Consider the following 24,345-nt stretch of genomic DNA (forward strand, 5'->3'; position numbering starts at 1 on the left):
GTGTGTGTGTGTTTACTTTTAGCTTTTCTGGCCATCTGGATGTTACCAACTGATAGAAAGTGTGCTCTTATGATTTTTAGAACCTGCTTGGATGGCTTCTCTTTGATCACCCTGCAAGGCCATGGTGGCGTGGGGGCTTTGGGAATACTTAAGCCCTATCGTAATACACCATTAATATTGCTCATTTAATTTGCTTACATTTTTGGAAGGTCTCATTCTAGATGTGATCCTTGGCAGCTCTGTTGCATGACCGACTCACATAGCTAATTTTTCATAAGTCTCCGGTATCATTCCCTCTTCAGGTAATGTTTAGGGAAGAGTGTAAAGCGTTAGGGCAACCCCATAAACTGTAGCCCACCAGGTTCCTCTGTCCTTGGGATTCTCCAGGCAAGAATACTGCAGTGGGCAGCCATTCCCTTCTCCAGGGGGTCTTCCCAACCCAGGGATCCAACCTCATTGCAGGCAGATTCTTCACTGTCTGAGCCACGAGGGAAGGGAAGAAGTGGAATTGATATAGTAGTGCTCTGATGCCTTCTAACAGTAGGCTACTTCATTAGCCCTTTTAGTAACAACACTGACACATGAGGTTACCACCAAGTATCTGCTCTTGTCTCTGCTGGATGCAGCTGAGAGCTGGACAGGGCCTTGTGTCCATCTTGCTGTGTCACCTTGTTTTAAAGAAGAAACAGCAGCCTGGACAGGTAAAGTCACTCCACCAGGGACTCCCTGCGAAGGGGGCCAGTGGTGGATGTCAGCAGATCTCTCAGCCCCACCTGGTAGCCCCTAGCACGCTGCCTTGATGGCCTCTTTTGGGCCACAGTCCACTTCCTTTCTTACAGGTTTGATCTCCTTTAAGAGTTCTGAATATTCATTGGAATCCTGAATATTCAGAGTCCTGAATGTTCATTGGAAGGACTGATGCTGAAGCTGAAACTGAAACTCCAGTACTTTGGCCACCTGATGCGAAGAACTGACTCATTTGAAAAGACACTGATGTTGGGAAAGATTGAGAGCAGGAGAAGGGGATGACAGAGGATGAGATGGTTAGATGGCATCACTGACTCCAAGGACATGAGTTTGGGTAAACTCTGGGAGGTGGTGATGGACAGGGAAGCCTGGGGTGCTACAGTCCATGGGGTCTCAAAGAGTCAGACACGACTGAGCACTTGAACTGAAGAGTCATCTGTGAGCTGGCATAGTGAGTGAGCTGGCAGGGGCCCGCCGTCCGCCCAGAGAGGACTTTGGTGTCTGCCGTGGATACCTCCTCCTCCCGCTCATGCCTCTGGACACGTGTCTCTTGGCAGCCTCCCTCTGCCCCAACTTTCCCAGCCACAGACGGGCACTGGGGCCTCTGCCTTTTTGGGGTGACGAAGAGGCAGGAGTTCTGCTTTGGGGGCTCCGGAATAGAAGGTGCCAGGCTTTGCAGATGGAGGCTGCTGCTGGGGGCCGGGACAGAGGGGAAGGCTCTTTGGGCACTCCCTGCCCAGCCCCCCTCTCCCTGCCCCATCCCTCCAGCCATCTCCCAGGATCTCAGACCCAGATGGGCTCTGGCTTTGGGGAAGACAGTCGAGCTCAGCAAAGCAGCAGGAACTCCCGGGGTGGCTGAGCTTCCAAGGGAGCACCGACAGCAGCCAGAGTGACAGGCTTGGGAGGCAGGCTGACCTCTGCATGGCTGGGGGCAGGTGTCACTGTGCCATCAGGACCTGGGATTAAGATGACCTCAGTTATGCTCCAGCTGGTGACACCTGAGTCCTAAGAGCTCTGTTCCTTATTGGTTTCACCTGCCCCCAACCTAAAAAATAAAAGGCTGAGATAATGTTTAACACCTGCCAGAAAGGGACATCGAGGGAATTATCTCGGAGTTGATGATGTTCTATTTTGCTTTTTCTTGGACAGAGAATCTTCTGTATGGTGTATATTCTTTGTTACTTGTTGAGATGCTTTTGGTTCCTAATAAGAGGTCATTTTACATTTACATTTTACATTTAAAGTCGCTCAGTCGTGTCCGACTCTTTGCAACCCCTTGGACTATACAGTCCATGGAATTCTCCAGGCCAGAATACTGGAGTGGGTAGCTGTTCCCTTCTCGAGGGGATCTTCCCAACCCAGGGATTGAACCCAGGTCTCCCACATTGCAGGAGGATTCTTCACCAGCTGAGCCATAATAAGAAGTCAGTTTTTGTAAATGTGCATGGGTACTTGAAAAAATAAATATGCATTTTCTATAGGTATATTTCAGTGTCTGTCACTGTGCCCAGAAGGTAGTAGGACTTGGTCAACGCTGAAGTCAAATGAGCCCTTTTTTTTTTTTTAACCTCCAACACAGGGCGTGTATGGCAACTTCAGAATAGGTTTTTGCTTTGTGACATACAAATTTGCTGGGATGTGTCTGTCCCAGAAACGTCTGACTCTATAATATCAGAGATGTGCTCTGCAGATCGGCTGTGTGGGAACCTTCTGGCAGCTCTCTGGAGGACTTCCTCAGGGGAGTGGAGTTGACCACCTGCATCAGGATCAGCTTGGGAGCTTTTTAAAGATGCAGCTTCTGGGCCCGACCCCAGGCCTGTGGATCAGAATTTCTGAGGATGAAGCCAGAGTCCGTCCTTTTAAGACTGTCTTCCCACCTGGATTCTGAGGCGCTCGGACATTTGAGAACCACGACAGAGGAGCCTAGCAGGCTGCAGTCCGTAAGGCTGCAAAGAGTTGGACCCGATGAAGCGACTTAGCATGCATGTATATCAGGAACATGTACATCTTATTTGAAAGAATAAGAAACCTGTATCACTGTGGGAAGAAGCACTCTTGCTTCCTGGGTCCTCCCACTGCTCCCCCAGGTCTGCTGAACACATGGAAATGTTGCTCTATGAAAGAAGGGAGTGAATGTGCGTTGCCCCTGTGGTACATCAGTAGCTGCTATTACATACTGTTTCTGATTAGATCCTCATCACAACGCTGTGAGATGCTGTAGTGGGGTACACGGTGGCCCCTAAAACAGTGTGTCCACGTCCTGACGCCCTGTGAATGTGACTCTCTATCTTCAGTGAGTTTTTTGGTTGTTGTTGTTGTTAGCTATAAATCATTAATCTGAAAACTTCTTGAAAATTTATTTATTTTTATTATAGTTGATTTGCAGTGTTGTGTTAATTTCTGCTGTACAGCAAAGTGATTCAGTTATTGAAAAGCAGAGATATTACTTTGCCAACAAAGGTCCGTCTAGTCAAGGCTATGGTTTTTCCAGTGGTCATGTATGGATGTCAGAGTTGGACTATGAAGAAAGCTGAGAGACGATAAATGGATGCTTTTGAACTGTGGTGTTGGAGAAGACTCTTGAGAGTCCCTTGGACTGCCAGGAGATCCAACCAGTCCATCCTAAAGGAGATCAGTCCTGGGTGTTCATTGGAAGGACTGATGCTGAAGCTGAAACTCCAATACTTTGAAGCTGAAACTCCAACTCTTCGCATGGTCACCTCATGCAAAGAGTTGACTTATTGGAAAAGACCCTGATGCTGGGAGGGATTGGGGGCAGGAAGAGAAGGGGACGACAGAGGATGAAATGGCTGGATGGCATCACCGACTCAATGGACATGAGCTTGTGTAAACTCCAGGAGTTGGTGATGGACAGGGAGGCCTGGTGTGCTGCGATTCATGGGGTCGCAAAGAATCAGACACGACTGGGCGACTGAACTGAACTGATCCTCTTTTCCATCGCAGTTCATCACGGGATATTGAATAGAGTGGCCTGTGCTATACAGTAGGACCTTGTTGTTTATCCACACTCTGCATAAAAGCTTGCATCTGCTAATCCCAACCTCCAACTCCTTCCCTCTCCCAACCCACTTCCCCTTGGCAACCACAAGACTTCTCTATGTCTGTTTTCTGTTTCCATTTCAGAGATAGGTTCGTTTGTATCATATTTTAGATTCCACATCTGAGCAATACTACATGGTACTTGTCTTTGTCTGAATTACTTCACTTATTATGATAATCTCCAGTTACATCCACGTTGCTGCAAATGGCATTGCTTCATCCTTTTTATGGCTGAGTAGTATTCCACTGTATGCGTGGACCACATCTTCTTCCTCCATTCATCTGAAATGTGACCTTTTTTGAGAAAGTCTTTACAAGATGTGATTAAAGTGAAGGATCTGGAGATGATTTTATCCTGGATTACCCAGTAGGATCTAAATCGTATGACCACTTTCTTTACCAGAGACCAAAAGGAGACGGCACAGTCAGACAGGAAAAGGCCACGTAATGATAGAGGCAGAGGGTGCCACAAGCCAAGGAGCACCTGGAGCCCGCAGAAACTGGAAGAGGAGAGGATGGATCCTCCCCTCAAGCCTTCAGAGGAAGTGTGCTCCTGCCCATATCTTGACTTTGGACTGCTGGCCTTGGGAATTATGAAAGAAAAACTTCCGGTTATATTAAGCCACCTAGTTTATGGTAATTTGTTATAGCAGCCGCTGGGAAACTAATACCGATTGGTGTTGTTATTTCTAGTCATAGAACTGGGTCTGCTGTAGTGGAATACATTCTATTACCATAACTGCTGGCCCCTAGGACAATGGTCACCTTGAACTGATTCTTCCTCCGAGGGCATTTATGATTTAAGCACATTTCTTTCTCCTGTGTTAGACCCAGAGATCATTGCTACCCATTTAGTGCAGTGAAAAGTCTGGGGAAGTTAGAAAATTCCCAATGTCCTGGGCAGGAATCACTGGCTGGAAGAGCATAGTACTTAGTGATGTTCACAGCACAGCCAGCAACAGCACCCCCAAACATGGCCGTGGCTGTAACCCCACACTCCTGGAGTAGGGAGCTCACCTGAGCCCTAAGCAGGGCAATCCCCTGGGCTTTCACTCGTGTCTGGTCCTGTGTCCATCATTTCAACTCCCTGCACAAATTAGCCTTGACCTTCCCAGCTCACATGAGGGATGCACTGGGAATAATAACAAAGTTAGTGCTAACCGTGGCCCATTTCAGTAACAACCCCCTAAAAATACATCAGGTTTATAAAGTATTCATGAATCTGAAAGCACTTGAGTGTAGGTTTAAGGCGAAAGCATTGCCTCTAGATTTAGACAGACCTAGATTGGAATCCTAACTCAGCCATGTGGCTGCTACGGTGGACTGTCTGAGCGCCAACGTCCTCACTTAACAAAACTGGTCTCACCTCTGCGGAATGCTGTGTGGATTAAAACAAAACAGAGGTGACACAGGGCTTAGCCTTGTGATTGGATAAGAAGTACCGAGAGAGAGCCGTCATTATTATTCAATGTCTGAACATTGTAACGAGCTTCCTACTTTTACTGCTTGAACCCAGCCCAAGTTCTAAGGCGTTCTCTATTTCTTAAAATTTACTTGGACAAAATGTGCATTGTAAAGTTCATTTGAGCCTCTTTTATGAGCTATTTATTAAAAGTTTGTGGTCTAAAATGACCACATAATTTGAATATTACCTTTTTGCTATTTTATTTTTCTTGTGTGGGAAATGTCAAGTGGGGTGGATTTGAAATGCTACTGACTAGGGATATTAAACATGTGAGTGTTTAATGACAGTTTAAAAAAAAAAGCAAAGCCAAGCATATGGGATCATTAAATTATTGAAGATGTTTTGCTGCAGTGGATTTATAAATAATACATGTTTAAAAGGTTATTTCCTTTACATTTCTTTAGGGAAAACTGAAGAGTCTTTTCATTTGAGTTTAAAGAGAACTGACAGTGGGGAAAAGGTCAATGAAGTGTTCATTCATGCAATTTCTATGCCCCAAATCCCTGAAACTTCAAATAAGAACATAACCAATTTTACAGAACCGTATCAAATAGTCTACTTTATTTGTAGAGCAGAATGAGGCAATAGCTTTAATTTAGCAGCTAGGGAGGGAAAAGCTTAAAATATATTAATAAAAGAGTTTCATATTAACCAGTATCATTTCCCCCCCACCCCCGAAGAAAACCTCCAAATTGAAGTTTGCTTCTACGGATAAAATCCAAAAAGGAAGCCAACAATTAGTCTCTGAAGCCCATCAATTTCCTGACACACTAGCTTTTTAAGGTGCTAACCTCTTTTTTTGCTGCACCATGTGGAAAATCCCAATGACCACAGATTAAACCCCTGCCCCCAGCCATGGAAGCTCGATGTCTTAACAGCTGGACCATCAGGGAAGTCCTAATTTCCTGACACAGTAGCTCTTTAGAATATGTTATTCTGAAAAAAAAGGATATGTAGATGTTGCATGGCTTGTGGTGTCATGTATATTGTTCAGATAAACTACCATTTTTTTTTGAGCCCTTAAAACTATTTTGCTCCAACCAAGACCCGCAATGATATTAATAACAGTGCTCAATATGGTGGCACACATGCTATAAGGAGAATATTAATAAATATTTTATTTTATAAATGAATTTATCTACAAATAAAATTAATAAACATTTAGAATAATATTCTAAATGTCACTAAGTGCTTCTCTGGTAGTTCAGTCGCTAAAGAATCTGCCTGCAGTGCAGGAGACCTGGGTTCAATCTCTGGATCAGGAAGATCCCCTGGAGAAGGAAATGGCAACCCACTCCAGTATTCTTGCCTGGAAAATCCCATGGACAGAGGAGCCTGGCTGGCTAAATAACATGTCACTAAATAACAACAACAACCCAAAAAAAGAAAAAGGGAGGATGTGGAGTGACTGGGGACAGATCCTGGGAAGATGATGGAACCAATTGCAGTTGCCTCTACCCAGGGCTGCCCTCCACAGCTCTGGAACCCCCGGGAATTATATGACACATGGTGTTTGATGCACATGGGGGGGCGGGCACAGAATCCAAAGTCTGTGTCAGATATTCATGGTCCTGAAGAAAGTTAAGATCCACCTCTTCTTCCCTTTTCCCTTTGGAGCTGGCCGAGAGGAAGGAGGAGGTGCAGGTTAAGCGGGGGAAGGAGAAACACCCCAGCTCTTCCCATGTTAATTAACCTCTCACCTCCAGGCAGCCTTTCCACCTCCATAAACCATGATCAGTAACGTGAAACTTTCAGCTGGTTCAATAAGGCGAAGCAAAAACTAATCACAGAATGTGAAGTTGAAACGGTACAGCAACATCAGGAAAAGACACACTGTCTTCGAACTTTTATTACTTGAATTAAAAAAAATTTTTTTTGAAACTGTGCTTGTTTTCCCCTGTATGCTTAGTCTTAACCTCTTTCTCTGTAATTTTCAAAAATGGTTTGAAGTCCATAATTCAATGAAAAAATTTGAGCATTTTTCTGATGAGGGGATAGTTTAAACATTTTCTTTGAATGGGAGAATGCATTTACTTTACAGGCTTTTAAAATATACTCTTCCTGAAAATATTTAAAATATATTTTTAAATATTTTTAACATTTTAAGAAATATTTTTAAAAATACATTTAAAACATGTTCAGGCTTTAGATTCACTTAATCGTGTTACTTATTTGTACCATTAAGAGAGTGAGTAAAAATTCCATGAAAAATTGGGTAAAGAGAGATTAAAGGATTGATGTTACCGAATTTAATCACATCTTTCTGATGATGGCAGGTCTCAGGGGATGCTAAGTACTGGGGCCAGAATCCAAACCTGTCTGACTCTAAAGTCCATGTTCTTTCCTCTGCCTCCCTCACCTCTGGTGAGGTCCCTCTGTGACCCCCTCCCACCCACAAAGTCGCCCCATCCCCCACTCTGCACCTTAGCACCGGGGACAGACGTCTGCATGCTCCTGGAAGAAAGAAAGGCTGATTCTGGATGAGTCCCATCAGAACCCTTCCTCTAGAGTGGCTCTTTAAGCTGACAGGGGATGGCTACATAGAAGGATGGTTGGACAAAACAGAAGATATGAGATATCGTTTTCCTGCGAGACTGCAGTGTGTATCTGTTAGAAAGTATGAAGGACAAATCCATCAAAGCCTGAGAAATAGAACCAGTAGAGAATGTTGTTGGTGCTTTGAAAACAGCCAACCTGGTTTGGGTTTTACCCTAAAAACTAGAGAGGCATAGCCCCGTTTCGGGGTATGTGGTGGCTTTTCATCCATCACGGTAAAGTGTTGTCCAGATACTTTTTCTGCAAACTCCTCATGACATTTTGGCAAAGGACAAAAGCCCCTGTGCTTCAAGGCGACTGACTAACATCTTAAGGTGACATATCTGAGGCACCCAGCCCAGCATTTGGGCTAAGTATGGTGCTAAATAGACGACCGTTCTTGCCGGAGATACAAGGCCAGTGTAATTGAGAGGGAAACTGTTGGTCTAAACTCTGCACAGCTGCCGAATGTAGTGTCTGTGATAATGTCATGGAATGCTTGGATGGGAGGACCCTGGGGCATCATCTTCGGTCTAACTCCTTTTCTTTTTTCCCTCAGCTTTAGTGAGGTGTAACTGACCAATAGAAAGTGTGACGATTTGACATATGTTATATTGTGAAATGAGCACCACGATTAGGCTAACGCATCATTCACATCATGATCCATTTGTGTTGAGGGGTGGTTAAGAACACTTGAGATCTATTTTCTTCGCAAATTTCAAAGATATGGTAACTGTAGTCCCCGGGCTATACATCAGATCACCAGCACTTACCCATCTATGACTGAAAGGTTCTGCCCTTCGGCCAACGCACATCATCACCCCTATCCCACTTCCTACCAACATGCCATCCTACGCTCTGCTTCTGTGAGTCTGGAATTTTTTAGATTCCACACGCACGTGAAATCATACAGTATTTGTCTGCTTCTGGCTTATTTCACTGAGCTTAATGTCTCCAGGTTCATCCGTGTTGTCACAAACGGATTTCTTTCTTTTGCATGGCTGAATAGTATTCTATTATATGCACACATACACGTGTATCACAACTTCTTCATTCATTCATCCATTGTGGGACAGCAGGTTGTCTCCATATCTTGTGAATAATAACGCTGCAACAATCATGGGAGTCCAGATACTGCTCTGAGAAATTGCTTTCATTTCCTTTGGATATATTCCCAGAGGTGAGATTGCTAGATCATATGGTAGTCCTAGTTTTAATTTTTTGAGGAACCTTTCTACTGTTTTCCAGAGTGGCTGCACCAATTTACATTCCACACACTGTATAGGGATCCCCTTTTCTCCACTAACACTTGTTAGCTCTTGTCTTCTTACAACGTCATCTTGGTAGGTAGGAGGTGATACCTCCTAATTGTGGTTAGATTCACATTTCCTGACGATTAACCCTAACCCTAGCCCTCTTCATATACCCATTGGCCATCTGTGTCTTCCTTGGAAAAATGTCTATTCAGGTCCTTTGACCATTTCTCAACTGGGATTTATTCATTTGCTCTTGAGTTTTATGAGTTCCTTACATATTTTGGATATGAACCCCTTATTTGAGTTGCCAATAAATTCCCCCATTCTGTAGGTTGTCTTCTCATTTTGCTGCTAACTCACCCTTAACCAACACCAAAATCTGGCCAGAAAGCATAATTCATCAGAAGGTTATTGACACAACTTACAGAGGAAAGAAGCAAATGATAAGAAAATGAACTGTGACAAGGATGTCTAAATAAACAGAGCAGTCCAGTTGGCATCATGTGTTCAGTATTCATTCGTCTCATTCTCAGGAGGCTGATCTCAAGTCCCTGTAGGACCATCTCTGAGCTCAGAAGGACCTGGCACTAGAAGTCAGACAAAACCAAATTAATTCTGTCCTCCCAGAGCCGCACCTAACAGGGACTCCTATTTTAGAACGTTTTCTGGTAACAAGGTTAAGCCCGATGGGCTAGAGAACTCAGTGAATCAGAATACACGCATTGGGACCTGGCAGGCGCTTTACCTACAGCTGCAGCTCAGGAAAGGCGTGTTCGCTGCCCTCAGGACTGTGGCTGGGAAAAGATGCTCAGCAAAGATGCACTATCCATGACAGAGTTTTCCATCCCTCCTCGGGGCTGTCTGCCCGGCCGCCCCTCCCGCTTCTCCTCCTCTTCGCTCCTGCACGAGAAGCGATCTAGGGTGTCAGGAGATGAGATGACTCATCTGCTATCAGATTGAGTCCTTTGGGTTTGCCCTTTTGGTTGGCTTCAGCCTCCGATGTTGGGAACGACCGTGTTATATTGTGAAGGTTTTCATTTCCTGGAAAAGACACTTGGACTGCAGTGGACTCTGGCGATTTAAAGTCCAGTGTGAGTGGCTGGCTGAGAGCTCTTTGTTTTCCATAATCCTTTGACTGGGACAAGAAATCAGAGTGTTTTAATCATGCTGCCCCGCGGGGGTCAGGGAGCCCTTCGCTTTGCGCTGTGTGTCTGGTGGTGTGTATTTGCTCTGTGCTTTAAAGGTAGGTTTTATTTCTGCTTTTTCTCGTATTCCCTTTTTAGCTGCGTGTATATACGCTTCTATGTGTGCGCCACTGAGCAGAGATGGGATACTCTATGGATAAATATGGAGAGTGTTTGTACAGGAGTTACTCCTCACACAGCTGTTAATTAACCTATTCATTTTTAATTGGTTGACTTAACATGTAAAATGATATTGGGGGGAATGGGATGGGGAGGACAAGAAAACTTTGTAAACCGTATTTTATTTTATTTTCCCAATGAAAATATGCAGCAGTAACAATGGCACCGTTTCCTGTCTGTCTTTGCCATGGATGCGTTCAATTTCTTCTTCTGTATTTACATGTTTTTTCAGAACTGTGCTTTAGTAGCTGATACTATTCCTCAATCTATGAAGCCTTTCGTTTCGTAGGTAATTGCCTTTGTTTGGGGAAATATGTTATATCCCTGTCCTGGGGTATGTCTCAAGAGGAAGGTCATTCATTTTCAAAGTTAGGACTTAGAAACAGACAGCTGCTGCTCTGTCCATATCTACAAAGCCACACCTCCACGTGTGGTTGGCTTTGCAGGGATTTGCTTGTCAAGACTCATGGAGGGTTCATCTGCAATGTCTCAAAAGAAAAGTAAAATCTTAAAGGAGGAAAATAGGGAACAGGAGGATTTTTGTATTACCTGTTTTATGGAGAAATATCTTTATCATTATTAATAAAGATGGCAGACAATGATGGTTTATGTCTAAAATTGTTCTTTCCTGTCTTAACAGACTTATAGAACAAACTTATAGTTGACTAGAGGAAGGAGTAGTTAGGCAGTTTGAGATGGACATGTACGCACAGCTATATTTAAAATCGGTAACCAACAAGGATCTACTGTATAGCACATGGAGCTCTGCTCAATGTTACGTGGCAGCCTGGATGGGAGAGTTGTTTGGGGGAGAATGGATACGTGTATATGTAGGGCTGAGTCCCTTCGCTGTCCACCTGAAATTATCACAACATTTTTAATCGGTTATACCCCAAGACAAAATAAAAAGTTCAAGAAAAAAAATTGTTCTTGCCTGCTGAAATCTCAATGTTTTCGTGTTTTCAAATGCATTTGGCAAAGAACAGGTTTTATTTAGCAGTATAACAGCTACCATTTCATTTGTTTTTGCCTAGTAAGTTGTGCAACTCCTTAAATTTTTTTTCTTTCAGGGCATAAATCCCTTTGGGAAATTTATAGCCTAATATTTCAGGTATCAAATTTGACTTCTATGAGGAAGAATAGGAAAAGGGCATTAATGAGATGAATTATGTCAAATGAAGGCAAGTACCCTACATTTAATGCATTCTTGGGAAAATACAAAGAAATATGATTACATTATTGTCTGAAACTGAATGACCGAAAGAGCTATTGCTTAAGAACTTTGGGGGTTCTTTAAAAAATATTTCCAGCAAAATTTTCCTTAGAAACTTTGCACTCTCACACATCTCCAAGATAATTGAAGTTGAAAGTTGATTTTAAAAAGGAGGAGGGCTTAAGACCTTAATAAACTTGATAGCTATTTGTGTTTGTTTGATGAGATTTCCCCAGCTACATACACTTCTGGCTGTAGAAACAAAGGCCAGTCAGATCAGTCCTTTGACAAGAAAGAGCAGGGCTTTTCTTTTTTTTTTTTTTATTTAGTTCATGAATTAATTTTCAGCGGCGCTGGGTCCTCACTGCTGTGTGTGGGCTTGCTCTAACTGTGTGGGCTTCTCAGTGGCTCTCCTGGTGTGGAGCACAGACTCTAGGGCACACAGGCTTCAGCAGTTGTGGTGCACAGGCTTAGTTACCTCGTGGCATGTGGGATCTTCCCGGACCAGGGATCAAACCCACGTCCCCTGCATTGGCAGGAAGAGTCTTACCATTACACTGGACCACCAGGCAAGTTCAGGACTGCAATTACGAGATCAGCGAGACGGTGAGTTCTGTTCCGTGATGGAGCTGCCACCCGCTTGGAAGCGCTCTTCCCAGCAACACTTCGTTTATCCTCTCACCAGTCCTGAGACGAAGGCCCGACTCTTGTCATCTCCATGACAAAGGCTAGGAGCCCGGCCAAGAGGGCCAGGTGATGTGGTCCTGGTGGATGCTGATGCCCATGCCCGCCTCCTGGGGAGGGAAGGCCCTGGAACCTCCCCGGGGGCACGTTCTCTGCTTCTCTAACTCCTCCCTCTGTTTGGCCCAAAGGCTGTGCCGGCTGTGCATCGGAGGAGAGGCTCTTTCACAAGCTGTTCACTCATTATAACCAGTTCATCAGGCCCGTGGAGAACGTTTCCGATCCGATCACCGTGTATTTTGAAGTGGCCATCACACAGCTGGCTGATGTGGTAAGCGCGAGGGGGTCACCACATACCACGTGGCCTCAAGGGGCTCCAACTCTGAGGGCTCCGAGCAATTCCCACTGACTGCACGAGGGTAAATAAGGGGATTTAAAGGAATTCTCTGGCAGTCCAGTGGGCAGTACTCCATGCTGGACTCCAAGGGCCCAGGTTTGAACTCAGGTCGGGAAACTAAGATCTCACAAGCCATGTGGCTCAGCCAAAAAAAAAAAAAGCAAAATCTTGAAAAAAAAAAAATAATAGGAACAATCAAGAATCTACGAAGTACCGGCCCTTCAAAGCTGGCCCATTGCAAGGGATCCGCTCCCCCGAGGATGCTGTCATTATTTCTGTTCAGTTCAGTTCAGTCACTCAGTTATGTCCAACTCTTTGCGACCCCATGGACTGCAGCAGGCCAGGCCTCCCTGTCCATCACCAACTCCCGGAGTTTACTCAGACTCATGTCCATCGAGTCAGTGATGCCATCCAACCATCTCATCCTCTGTCATCCCCTTCTCCTCCCACCTTCAATCTTTCCCAGCATCGTCTTTTCAAATGAGTCAGTTCTTTGCAACAGGTGGCCAGAGTATTGGAGTTTCAGCTTCAGCATCAGTCCTTCCAATGAATATTCAGGACTGATTTCTTTTAGGATGGACTGGTTGGATCTCCTTGCAGTCTAAGGGACTTTCAAGAGTCTTCCCCAACACCACAGTTCAAAAGCATCAATTCTTCAGCACTCAACTTTCTTTATGGTCCAACTCTCACATCCATACATGACTACTGGAAAAACCATAGGTTTGACTAGACGGACCTTTGCTGGCAAAATAATATATTTATTTCTGTTAAGGTAGTGTATTTCTGGAAATGCTCTTAGAACCAGTTTATGAAGCCAAGAGGCGAAGGAGGGGCAGTTGAAGGGGGAATACAAAAGGGGTTGACTTCGTCGTGCACCTATTATGTGCCAGTGTCTACACTTCGTGGATGTCCTTTGCATCTTATAGCTGGGGAGACAGCAGCTCAGGTCAGCCACGCTCCTAACGACACATGGTTACAGAGGGCAGCACTGCAGCTCAGTCAAGCCTGTTTAACCGCAACGCTCGTGCCTCTTTTACTCTACAGATGAATTGCTCTAAGTCTCCTGTGTTACAGAATAAAGAAAAAGTTCACTTTCTTATTATACAGGGTTCCATCGAGTCCTGAGAAGCAGATGGGTGTTTGGAGGTCTTCATTTAAATTAATTGGTACCCTGTTCAAGGGCAGGGAGGATGAGAGTTCTTTATTTTGAACAATCTTGGCACCTAGGTGCTGGCAGAGGAGGTGTGGGGCCTCATGCCCCAGTACGGGGCGGGTTCTGGACTCCAAGCGTGGCAGGGGCAGGCTGGCGCGAGGCTCTGGACATGGACCAAATTCTAGAAATAGGCAGGCTCCTGAGGGGCGTGCGGACCATCTGTGAGACGCTGGTGTACAGACAGACGGCACATGGACTGGGTACGGGGGCAGCCCCAGACAGGGAGGAGCCCTCCTTCTGCTCAGCTTTGCTTGGGAGAAACGGTGGTGGCCCCAGGCGCGCCTAGGGGGACGCCCTTGGATAAGGATGTGAAGTCTTGGGCCCGCCCATCGTGTTTCTTCAGCCCATGCTTCCCAGGGGGCCGGGCTGGCCCTGGCCCATCCTCTGGCTTCTGGCCCAGGCTGGAAGTGTGTATACGCTGGTAAACACTGATTTTAGAAGATGAGCCAGATGTTTTCTCCCACCTAGATGGGACCACTCATTCTTTTTATTTTTTTAAATTAGCATTGAGTTCATTGGTTCCTTTTTAAAAAATACTTTTACGCACTTATTTATTTTTGGCTGTGCTAAATAAACTTATTCATTTGGGCTTCATTGCTGCTCGAGCTTTTCTCTAGTTGCGGCTAGCAGGGGCTACTCTAGTTATGGTGCGAGGGCTTCTCACAGGGGTGGTTACTCTACTGCGGAGCATGAGCTCTAGAGTGAGTCGGCTTCAGCAGCTGTGGCTCATGGGCTCTGCAGCACAGAGTAGGCAGTTGCGGCTCATGGGCTTAGTTGCTCCACAGCTTGTGGGATCTTCCCTGATCAGGGATCGAACTCGTGTCTTCTGCATTGGCAAGTGGATTCTTTACTGCTGAGCCACCAGGGAAGCCCCCACTCATTCCTTTAATAAATGTTACAACGTTGTATTAATTTCTGTTGTACAGCAAAGTGATTCAGTTAGATATATGTAATATATATACATTTTTTAAAAAAATATTCTTTTCCACTATGGTTTATCATAGGATATTGTGTTATACAGTAGAACCTGTTGTTCATTCATTCTATATTTAATAAATTACTTCTGCTAGCCCCAACTTCCCACTTTCTCATTTCTAATGTAAGCATTTAGCTGCAAATTTCATTCTCAGAACTGTTTTTATCAGTGTCCGTCATATTTTGATGTATTAGGGTTTTGTTCCCACTCAGTTCTATGTATTTTAAAAGCTTCCCTTTGAGACCTTCTCTTTGACTCATGGATTATTTAGAAATTTAATTTCCATGGATTTAGAGACTTCCCTGTTGTCTCTTTGTTACTGATTTCTAGTCTGATTCCATTGTGGTAAGAAGCACACTATGATTCCAGCTTTTCAAAATTTTTGAGGTTTGTTTGATGGCTCATGATAAGGATATGATCTATCTTGGTTAATATTCCATTCATGCTTGAAAAAGGGTGTGTTCTGCTGTTTTTGAGTGGCGTGTCTGTATACATCAATTAGATCCTGTTGTTCAGATTGTCCCTATTTTGGCTGATTTCTGTCAAGCAATTCTATTGGCTGCTGAGAATCTCTAACTCTAACTGGGGATTTATCTGTTTCTTTTTTCAGCTCTACCAGTTTCTGTTTCCTATAATTCTGTTTTTGGTGCACACAGTTAGGATCATTATGTCCTCCTATAGGATTAAATCTTCTATCATTACTTAATGTCCCTCTTTGTCTTTAGAAATTTTTTTCCTCTGCGTTACTTTGTCCGATATCACTGTCGCAGTCCTAATTAGTATTTTGGAGGCTACCTGTTCTCATGCGGAGCACCAGAAGTCCCTGTGGGCCATATGCGTGGTCGCCACTGAGTCATGGTGAGGCCTGGGGGTGACTGTGATGCAATAAAGCCCAGGCGTGCAATTACCAACCCCCTTCTAGAAGATTCTAGGCCAGCTGCTGCTGTTTGAGCCTCACGCTTGGTGTTAGAACACCAGAGAGCTCTACACAGAAGTGTGTTTGCTGCTGCATAGAATGACCTTGGCCACAACGTTTACTGACTGAAGGATCTTCAGAGTAGGAGTGTTTCTACTGCCCCGCCTCATGGAGCCAGGACAGAGCCCCTGGCCTGTGTTTCTGGTGGCCTGGCATACCTGCAATGACAAACGGAAGGCTTTCAAAACGTAGCCCACCTGGCCTTTCTGATCTCAGCCTCTGAACCTGTTGCTACTGCTCCAGAATCGAGTCCACTTAAAACTGTAATTCCAATCCTTTAATTCAATCAAGGTGTCAACTCATTTATTTTCCCAAGAGAGAGACACAGGGTGATGGTTCCAAGAATGCAGGGTGGCATTGTGGGGTCTCGGGCCTCCTTCGCCTGCGCTGTCTGACAGCAGTTCCCATGGCCGTTGGTGTGGTCTGACACTGGATGGGAATGAGACTTTCCCGACCAGGTCCTGATCCATAAATTTGGCTGACATCTCTGGGGATGTCTACCTTCCATTAAACAGGTCCACACCACCTGGAGCTCCGCCAGGCTGCGGAAGTACAGAGGGGAGAAGGGATACCGGGTGCTACCGCCAGCTGATTTTAATCCTCTGAACATAGCGTTCTAGCTCACGGCATGCTCTGGTTCTCCGAACAGTGTATAAGTGGGCAGAGAGGAAGAGTCTTTGGAAGACGTTTATAACTGTCGCCTCTGAGACCTTTCTGGGTTGCAGAGCTAGTCCGCTCCGGACTGACAGCCGATGGATTTATTGACAAGGCTCCTGCTGGAATCTGCAGGTCACAAGGTGACCTTCCTATGAGCAGAAGGCACTGTCCTTAGACTTGGGTAATTGTAAAGTCATGGACAAGCATAGTCCATTTCTTTGCCTGCTCTGACCAATAGAAAGCAGTTAAGGAAACTCCTTTGAAAACCCTGGGGCTTACCATGACTTAACACAAACCTCTTTGGAGAAGGAAGCTGATGAGAAATTTTTTTCCTCTGCATTACTTTGTTGCTGATGAGGTCTCCAGGGAGCGTTTTCTAGGGGGCGTGGAGAACTGCAGAGCAGCTCAGCGAACCCCAGTAGGCTGGTGTCCAACGTGGCTACCGCTCTCTGAGCTGTGAGCTGTTCTCTCTGGAAGGTGCTCCTGTGTCTGGGGTAGAAACGTGGTAAGTGTTGGGAACCCACTGCTGCACTAGTGACCATCAACAACCTCCTAGCATTGCACTGTGAGGTCGCTGAAGGTTCTGGATGTGTCTTCAGTATCTACTCCACTGGGAGGTGGTAGCTACTTAGGAACACACTATATCTGGGATGTCCACCTGGAATGCATTTCTTCCAGAGAGCTCTGTGACCCTCTGCCGGTCATTTAGGTACTTACTTAAACCATCTCCTCAGAGAAGCCTTCCTGCTTCACCCTGTCTAAAAGAAATGTATATGCACGTGTGCACACACACACATGCACACACCACTCAATCCCTCTTTATTTTTTCCCATAAGACTTATCACTGTCTTACATTATGTGTGTGTGTGTGTTAGTTCCTCAGTTGTGTCTGACTGTTTGTGACCCCATGGACTGTAGCCCACCAGGCTCCCCTGTCCGTGGGGATTCTCCAGACAAGAATACCTAATGGGTTGCCATTGCCTTCTCCAGGGGATCTTTCCAACTCAGGGATCGAACATGGGTCTCTTGCATTGCAGGCAGATTCTTTACCACCTGAGCCACCAGGGAAGCATCTTACATTGTATCATATATCTATTTTTGATTTTCTGTCTCCTCAGGTAATAGCTTAGATACACACACATGTGTGTTAGTCGCTTAGTCGTGTCCAACTCTTTGCATGGACCGTAGCCCACCAGGTTCCTCTGTCCATGGGATTTCCCAGGCAAGAATACTGGAGTGGGTTGCCATTCCCTTCTCCATCAGACACACATAGGTAGGGGTATTTTCCAATCCTGGTTATTTCTGTAACCTCAGCATTTATAGAGCACATAGTAGGTACTCAATAAATATTTGTTAATGAATGAGTGAAGCAATCAGCAGTGGCTTGGGCAGGAGTGAGAGATGTGTTGTGGGGAGTGGCAGGATCCAGCTGAAAGGCTCCATGGTGAGCTGAGCTGACACCTTGAGGGGTGGCTGGACTCAGGACTGAGAGCCTAGAGGGTGCTGGGGCACAGCCAGGGAAAAAGATCACAAAACAATGAAGCCCTCCACCATCTGCTGGATGGCCCCTCCCTCCTCCCACTCTCCATTCTCTCCCTTCTTTTCTTTCATGAGATCAGAAGGCTTTGTGGGCTGCAGAGGTCAGAAAGCCTTCACAGAAAAAGTGACGCTTCAATCAGATTTGAAAGACAGTAGTAAAGTCACATTTCCTTTTGAAGTCAACAGGGTGGGGACCAGTGTGGAAATATTGTATTTCTGGTTGATTTTTATAAGTTGCCTTTTCAGTCTTCTTTGTTTTCCTCCATTAGCATGAACTCAGCTCAGCTCTTTCTAGCTGTGATTTTTGCTCTAAGATTCACTTCTCTTAGCAGGTACATTTGAGGCTAAAAAAAAAAACATTGTTTCCTCTTCCCAGGATGAAGTAAACCAGATCATGGAAACCAACCTGTGGCTACGTCACGTATGTGTCTATGTCACTTACGCTTCTCTGGGAACTATGTCACTGACGTGTCAGTTTAATAATGTCCAGTGGATAAAACCCACTAGAACTCCCTCTTTCCATCTCCAGTTTATGACAGAGAATAAAATATTGTCTATCTCCAAAGCCCAAACTTCAATCTGGTAACAGCTGCTTGGCTGCAAGCTTCAGGTGCAGAACCTAGGGATAAAGTTCTCACTGACTCCGGCCTTTGAAGGTCTCCTATTTTTGTTTGTATCTTGAGCTCCAGAGCCAGATGCTTACCCGCTTTTTGATTCTGCTGTGGCTTAGATTCCCACTATTTGGTTTAATCAGTCATGCCATCTTATTCTTCCTTTTGCTCTTAATTTTTTATGCAGATTTTGTAATAAACCTGCCATCCTACTATCTTTTTATTATTAGAGATGGATTGCTACCAGAGATTGAACATAGTTTATGGAATGTGGAAACTGAGTCTATAAACTTGATCAGCTAATCAATAATCAATAGATGCATATCTAATATCTAGTGGATAACCTATTTTTGCCCCAATCAGCTCAACCACCTTGTTCCCCTTGAGTTTAATCTCCCAGCTTTTGGTAGAAACCAAAGTAAAGTGAAAGTCGCTCAGTCATGTCCGACTCTTTGCGACCCCATGGACTATACAGTCCATGGAATTCTCCAGGCCAGGATACTGGAGTGGGCAGCCTTTCCCTTCTCCAGGGATCTTCCCAACTCAGGGATCGAACCCAGGTCTCCCGCATTGCAGGTGGATTCTTTACCAACTGAGCCACCAGGAAAGCCCAAGAATATTGGAGTGGGTAGCCTATCCCTTCTCCCAGCGGATCTTCCCAACCCAGGAATCAAACCAGAGTCTCCTGCATTTCCACATTCAAAGGGCCATATTCAATCTCTAGTAACAATCCACTTCTAATAGTAAAAGATAGTAAGATGATAGGTTTATTGCAAAATCTGCATAAAAGATTAAGAGCAAAAGGAAGAATAAGTTGGAATGACTGATTTTTCAAAAAAATGTTGAACCAATATAGGACTAACATATTAGAAGTAAGTGAAGAATTTTTTAAACTGACTCCTATTTCCTGCAGATCTGGAATGATTATAAACTGCGTTGGGACCCCACGGAATATGACGGCATTGAGACTCTCCGTGTTCCTGCCGAGATGATCTGGAAGCCCGACATCGTTCTCTACAACAAGTATGCGCACCCAACAGCCAGTCTTTTTCCAAAGCTGCCTTTGGTGCAGGTGGACCTGAAGCGCGGGGGAGTCACTAACAGTGTCTGATTTACTTTGCAGTGCGGTCGGCGACTTCCAAGTCAAAGGCAAGACAAAAGCTCTTCTTAAATACGATGGCATGATAACTTGGACTCCACCAGCGATTTTTAAGAGTTCCTGTCCAATGGACATCACTTTTTTCCCTTTTGACCATCAAAATTGTTCCCTGAAATTTGGTTCCTGGACTTATGACAAAGCTGAAATTGACCTTCTAATCATTGGCTCTAAAGTGGACATGAATGAGTTTTGGGAGAACAGCGAGTGGGAAATTGTCGACGCTTCTGGCTACAAGCATGACATAAAGTACAACTGTTGTGAAGAGATATACACAGACATCACCTACTCTTTCTACATCAGGAGGCTCCCAATGTTTTACACCATTAATCTGATCATCCCCTGCCTCTTTATCTCGTTCCTCACTGTCTTGGTCTTCTACCTCCCTTCTGACTGTGGTGAAAAGGTGACTCTTTGCATTTCAGTGCTGCTTTCTCTGACTGTGTTTTTGCTGGTGATCACAGAAACCATCCCATCCACGTCTCTCGTGATCCCCCTGGTGGGCGAATACCTGCTCTTCACCATGATCTTCGTCACCCTGTCCATCGTGGTCACGGTGTTTGTGCTGAACATCCACTATCGCACCCCGAGCACTCACAGCATGCCCACGTGGGTGAAGGCGGTCTTCCTCCGGCTGTTACCCCAGATGCTGATGATGAAGAGGCCTCTGGACAAGATGAAGGAGACAGGAGCTCATAGAAACCCCAAAGGAGTCTCCAGTAGGCCTGCCAAAGTCAAGTTTGAGCATCACAAAGAGCCCAGACTTCTTAAAGAATGCTGCCACTGTCATAGATCTGGTGAGCCTGCCACCAGCAAGAGACGATTAAGTCATCAGCCTTTACAGTGGATGGCTGAAAATTCAGAGCTCTCGCCTGAAGTCGAAGATGTAATCGATAGTGTTCATTTCATAGCGGAAAACATGAAGACCCAGAATGAAACAAAGGAGGTAAATGCATGAGTCTTCTAGCCTGTCCGCCCACAGCAGTCCTAGGGGCCATGTGTAGAACCCTAGTCAGAACTCCAGTGTGAGTTCTGTTTGCAAGACAGTCAAAGAGTGGGTGCCCTGAGATCCAGCTCTGTGATGCTGCAGTTATGGGTGAACTGCCCTGGTGAAGGGATGGAGTAAGGGGTAGCCTCAGAGCAAATCTTTGCTCCAGAAATGTCAACTCAAGTGAAATCTGGTTAAAATAAACACTCAGGGCAATCTTGGTTTAGTTAGACTGAGAGCCCCTGCTTAAGGAAGGCTGGGAGAGGGAAGAGCCAGCCGAGGGACAGGACAGAATGCTGCAGCTCCGATCGCACTCAGTAGACCTGACAGGGATGCAGGTGCTGGTGGAATGAGCTTTGGGGATATTTTTAGCATCAACTCAGTCGGCTCCTGCTGCCCAGGGCCTAACTATAGCAGGATAGACCTCCCCATCCTCCAGAGAGAGAGCTCAAGAAATGTATACCAACTTTCCATCCCATCACGATGACTAGCTAGGCGCCTCTGAAAACTCATGCCAGGGGTCTGGGTCTGACCTGATGGCAGCTGCCAGCATCCATATCTCCTGATGAAAGGACATCGCAGACCTGAAGTCTGCCCATTGGCGCCAGGGAGGACAGTGAGTGCGTGTCACACAGGTGGAGGGGGGGTTGGTATCAGCAGCAGGTGAGCCTGGGACTCCCTTCTGTGAGGACACCTTCATCAAACCTAGGGGACAGTTGCTCTGACTTCAGCACCACCAGGTAGGGCCCTTGGAGCTTGGGAACAGGAAGGGCAGGAGAGGTATAAGGAACTCTCCACTCTAGTGTGATGCCAGGGTCTAGAGGGCTGCTGGCTCCTGATGGGGGACCATCATCCTGCAGAGCTTATCCCCCACACTCTGCTGCCTCAAACCCAGTTCCTGGACTTGCCGCAGGGTCAGGGATTCCATGGTGCTCATGAAAAGAGTGGGTGAAAAATGTCCCAGCTCCATCAGTTAACAATGGATGCTGTAGCTGTCAAGCCATCAGTCACTGCCGTCACCCCCAGCTGTGCACCCTGAGAGGCCTCAGGATGGAGAAAGTGGGATGCTGGCCCTAGACAGATAAGGTGCACATCCAAGGAATGATTTCCATAAGCCCAGACTCTTGCCTCTTCCCACCTATAGAAAAGCAGTAAACTCATTAACTTGAGATGTCTGGTTTTCTTTGATTAACAGTAATCTTTTTAAAAACTTAAAAAACAATTGAAGGATAGTTGATTTACAATGTTGTGCTAGTTTCTGCTGTACAGCAAAGTGACTCAGTTATACATATATATATACATTCTTTTTAAGTATTCTTGTTTATCCCAGGAGATTGTGTAGGAATAAGCCAGGATATATAGGAGGTTTTGCAACAAAAACTAGCCAGTTGAAACATCAAAGGATGACTGTGGCACTCAGATGCAACAGAATGTTCTGCAACATCATCTTCTGATATTCTGACTACCTGGTCTTTGTTGCAAAATCTTATTATCCTGGCTCCTCCCTTACCTCTTCAGGGCAGTCCCTCAGAGTAATCTCAGAGGCTGCCTCCCAGGCTTGAAGTCCTCAGAAAATCCACGAATAGAACATAACTCTCGAGGAGGCGGGAGGGAGGCTCAAGAGGGAGAGCCTTACATTTATATAATTATGACTGATTCGAGTTGCTGGACAACAGAAACCAACACAATATTGTAAAGCAATTTTGCTCCAATTAAAAATAAATTAATCCTCAACTTTCAGGTTGTGCTTTTTTCTCAGTTAACCCAAGAATGGAGCAATCTGAGCAGCTCTTTCAGGGCTGCTACTTGCACCCAGGCTGGAGAAGGGAATGACAACCACTCCAGTATTCTTGCCTGGAAAATCCCACAGACAGAGGAGGCTGGCGGGCTACAGTCCACGGGGTCGCAAAGAGTCAGACTTGACTGAGCGACCTACACACACACACACACACACACACACACACACACACACTTGCAGTCAGGAGAAGCCCTGCGTACCCTGCGGGAGCCTGCTGACTCTGCAGCCCTCTGCCCCAGGACTGATGGCGCACCCGCACCCTCCGTCTGCAGACAAATGGTTGTTCTCTGTGCACACTACGGAGGAGACACGGGTTAACCAGAATCGTAGGGATATTTGCTTTAAAAATTGTCAGCGAATCTTCCGTGCAAAGGAGGCAGCTTATATTTGAAACAGAGCTTATCTCCCATGGTTTTCAGTTTTTACAGATGCTTGACATTTTGTCTTTCAGGTAGAGGACGACTGGAAATACGTGGCCATGGTGGTGGACAGGGTGTTCCTGTGGGTGTTTATAATCGTCTGTGTGTTTGGAACTGCAGGGCTGTTTCTCCAGCCGCTCCTGGGGAACACAGGGCATTCGTAAGGATGGATTTTCCCTTCATCTTCAGACATGTACAGACGCTGTGTTTATTCTCCCATCACCAGGAAATGGACAGAAAACTTCCCACCAGGTCCCCATCTAGATAGAAAAAGAGGGCCTTACTGCCAATGGCAAGCCTGGATGGCCCTCCCTCGGGGGTGCAGAGGGGTGCTTTAAGACCCCAGGGTCTGGGACCTGATACCAGAGCCCAGAGTTGGCAGCCCCTGCAGGCTTTTCTTGTCTGTACATGTTGGGCTTCCGGGGACATGATCGACCCACAGTCCAGTGAGACACGGAATCAAAGCTGAGCCACGCTAAGAGGTGTTCTTCTGCTTCTCCAGTTTATATACTTCTCGGTATAACGGACACCTGCAGACATGCAACCCTGGACCTTGGACTTGCTGACGCCGGCAGCACCCGTGACCTTGTGCGCACTTGCTTTCTCGTGCTTGTCTCTGTGACGTGGAGCCCACACTGCGGCATTATTTGACACAGTAATTGGTCAAAAGGAACAGCAGGTAGTCGGTCTACCCTTTGAAAAAAATCGTATTGAAGTATAGTTGATTTTTAATGTGTGAGTTTCTGCTACACAGCAAAGTGACTCAGTTATACACACACACACACATATCTGTTCTTTTGCAGATTCTTTTCTGCTATGGTTTATCGTAGGATATGAATATAGTTCCCTGTGATGAACAGCAGGCCTTGTTTACCCATTCTATATATACTCCATTTGCTAATCCCAAACTCCCAGTCCTTCCCTCCCCCCCACCATTCCCCTGGATGTAATTAGACTCATCTGGCAAGAGACTTCAGAAGTGACCAGCACTGTGGGAGGCATGCCGTGGACTCAGAAATAGGCTCTGTCCACACACTTAGAGCTTTTTAGGAAAAGTCGTAAACACGGAGATCTCCAGGGCCAGGGGTCACGTGGGGAATGTAACCAGAGCAGTGCAGAGCATGGTGAGCTCTGGCTGGCAGACCTGGGGCAACCTTTGCTGTGGGTCCAAACGGTATCTCTCCTCCTTAGCCATTTCCACTTGTTCTGCATAGCTGAGACTGAAAATAAAAGTGTTTCTTCTCGAAGGAATGGTGATCTTGTATTCGGAGTATTTCCTTTTTCTGAGAGGGAG

The 24,345-nt window shown here is 45.6% G+C and overlaps 1 protein-coding gene across 1 annotated transcript; it reads left to right on the plus strand.

Moving 5' to 3' along the window:
• The first annotated feature begins 12,561 nt into the window (after positions 1-12,561).
• Positions 12,562-24,292, plus strand: CHRNA6 (cholinergic receptor nicotinic alpha 6 subunit). Its single transcript, XM_005899843.2, has 5 exons — positions 12,562-12,652; positions 18,456-18,500; positions 19,604-19,713; positions 19,814-20,792; positions 23,084-24,292. The coding sequence occupies exons 2-5, from the start codon at positions 18,474-18,476 to the stop codon at positions 23,213-23,215; spliced, it is 1,248 nt and encodes a 415-aa protein (XP_005899905.2). The 5' UTR covers positions 12,562-12,652; positions 18,456-18,473; the 3' UTR covers positions 23,216-24,292.
• Positions 24,293-24,345: the final 53 nt, after the last annotated feature.

The sequence above is a fragment of the Bos mutus genome, chromosome 27 (genome assembly GCF_027580195.1).
Source record: "Bos mutus isolate GX-2022 chromosome 27, NWIPB_WYAK_1.1, whole genome shotgun sequence".
Taxonomy (NCBI): domain Eukaryota; kingdom Metazoa; phylum Chordata; class Mammalia; order Artiodactyla; family Bovidae; genus Bos; species Bos mutus.

Coding starts and splice junctions, on each gene's coding strand:
- CHRNA6 (XM_005899843.2), top strand. CDS start 18,474: ATGGAAACCAACCTGTGGCTACGTCAC. Junction 19,714..19,813: donor GACATCGTTCTCTACAACAA/GTATGCGCACCC, acceptor TTTACTTTGCAG/TGCGGTCGGCGACTTCCAAG. Junction 20,793..23,083: donor CCCAGAATGAAACAAAGGAG/GTAAATGCATGA, acceptor TTTGTCTTTCAG/GTAGAGGACGACTGGAAATA.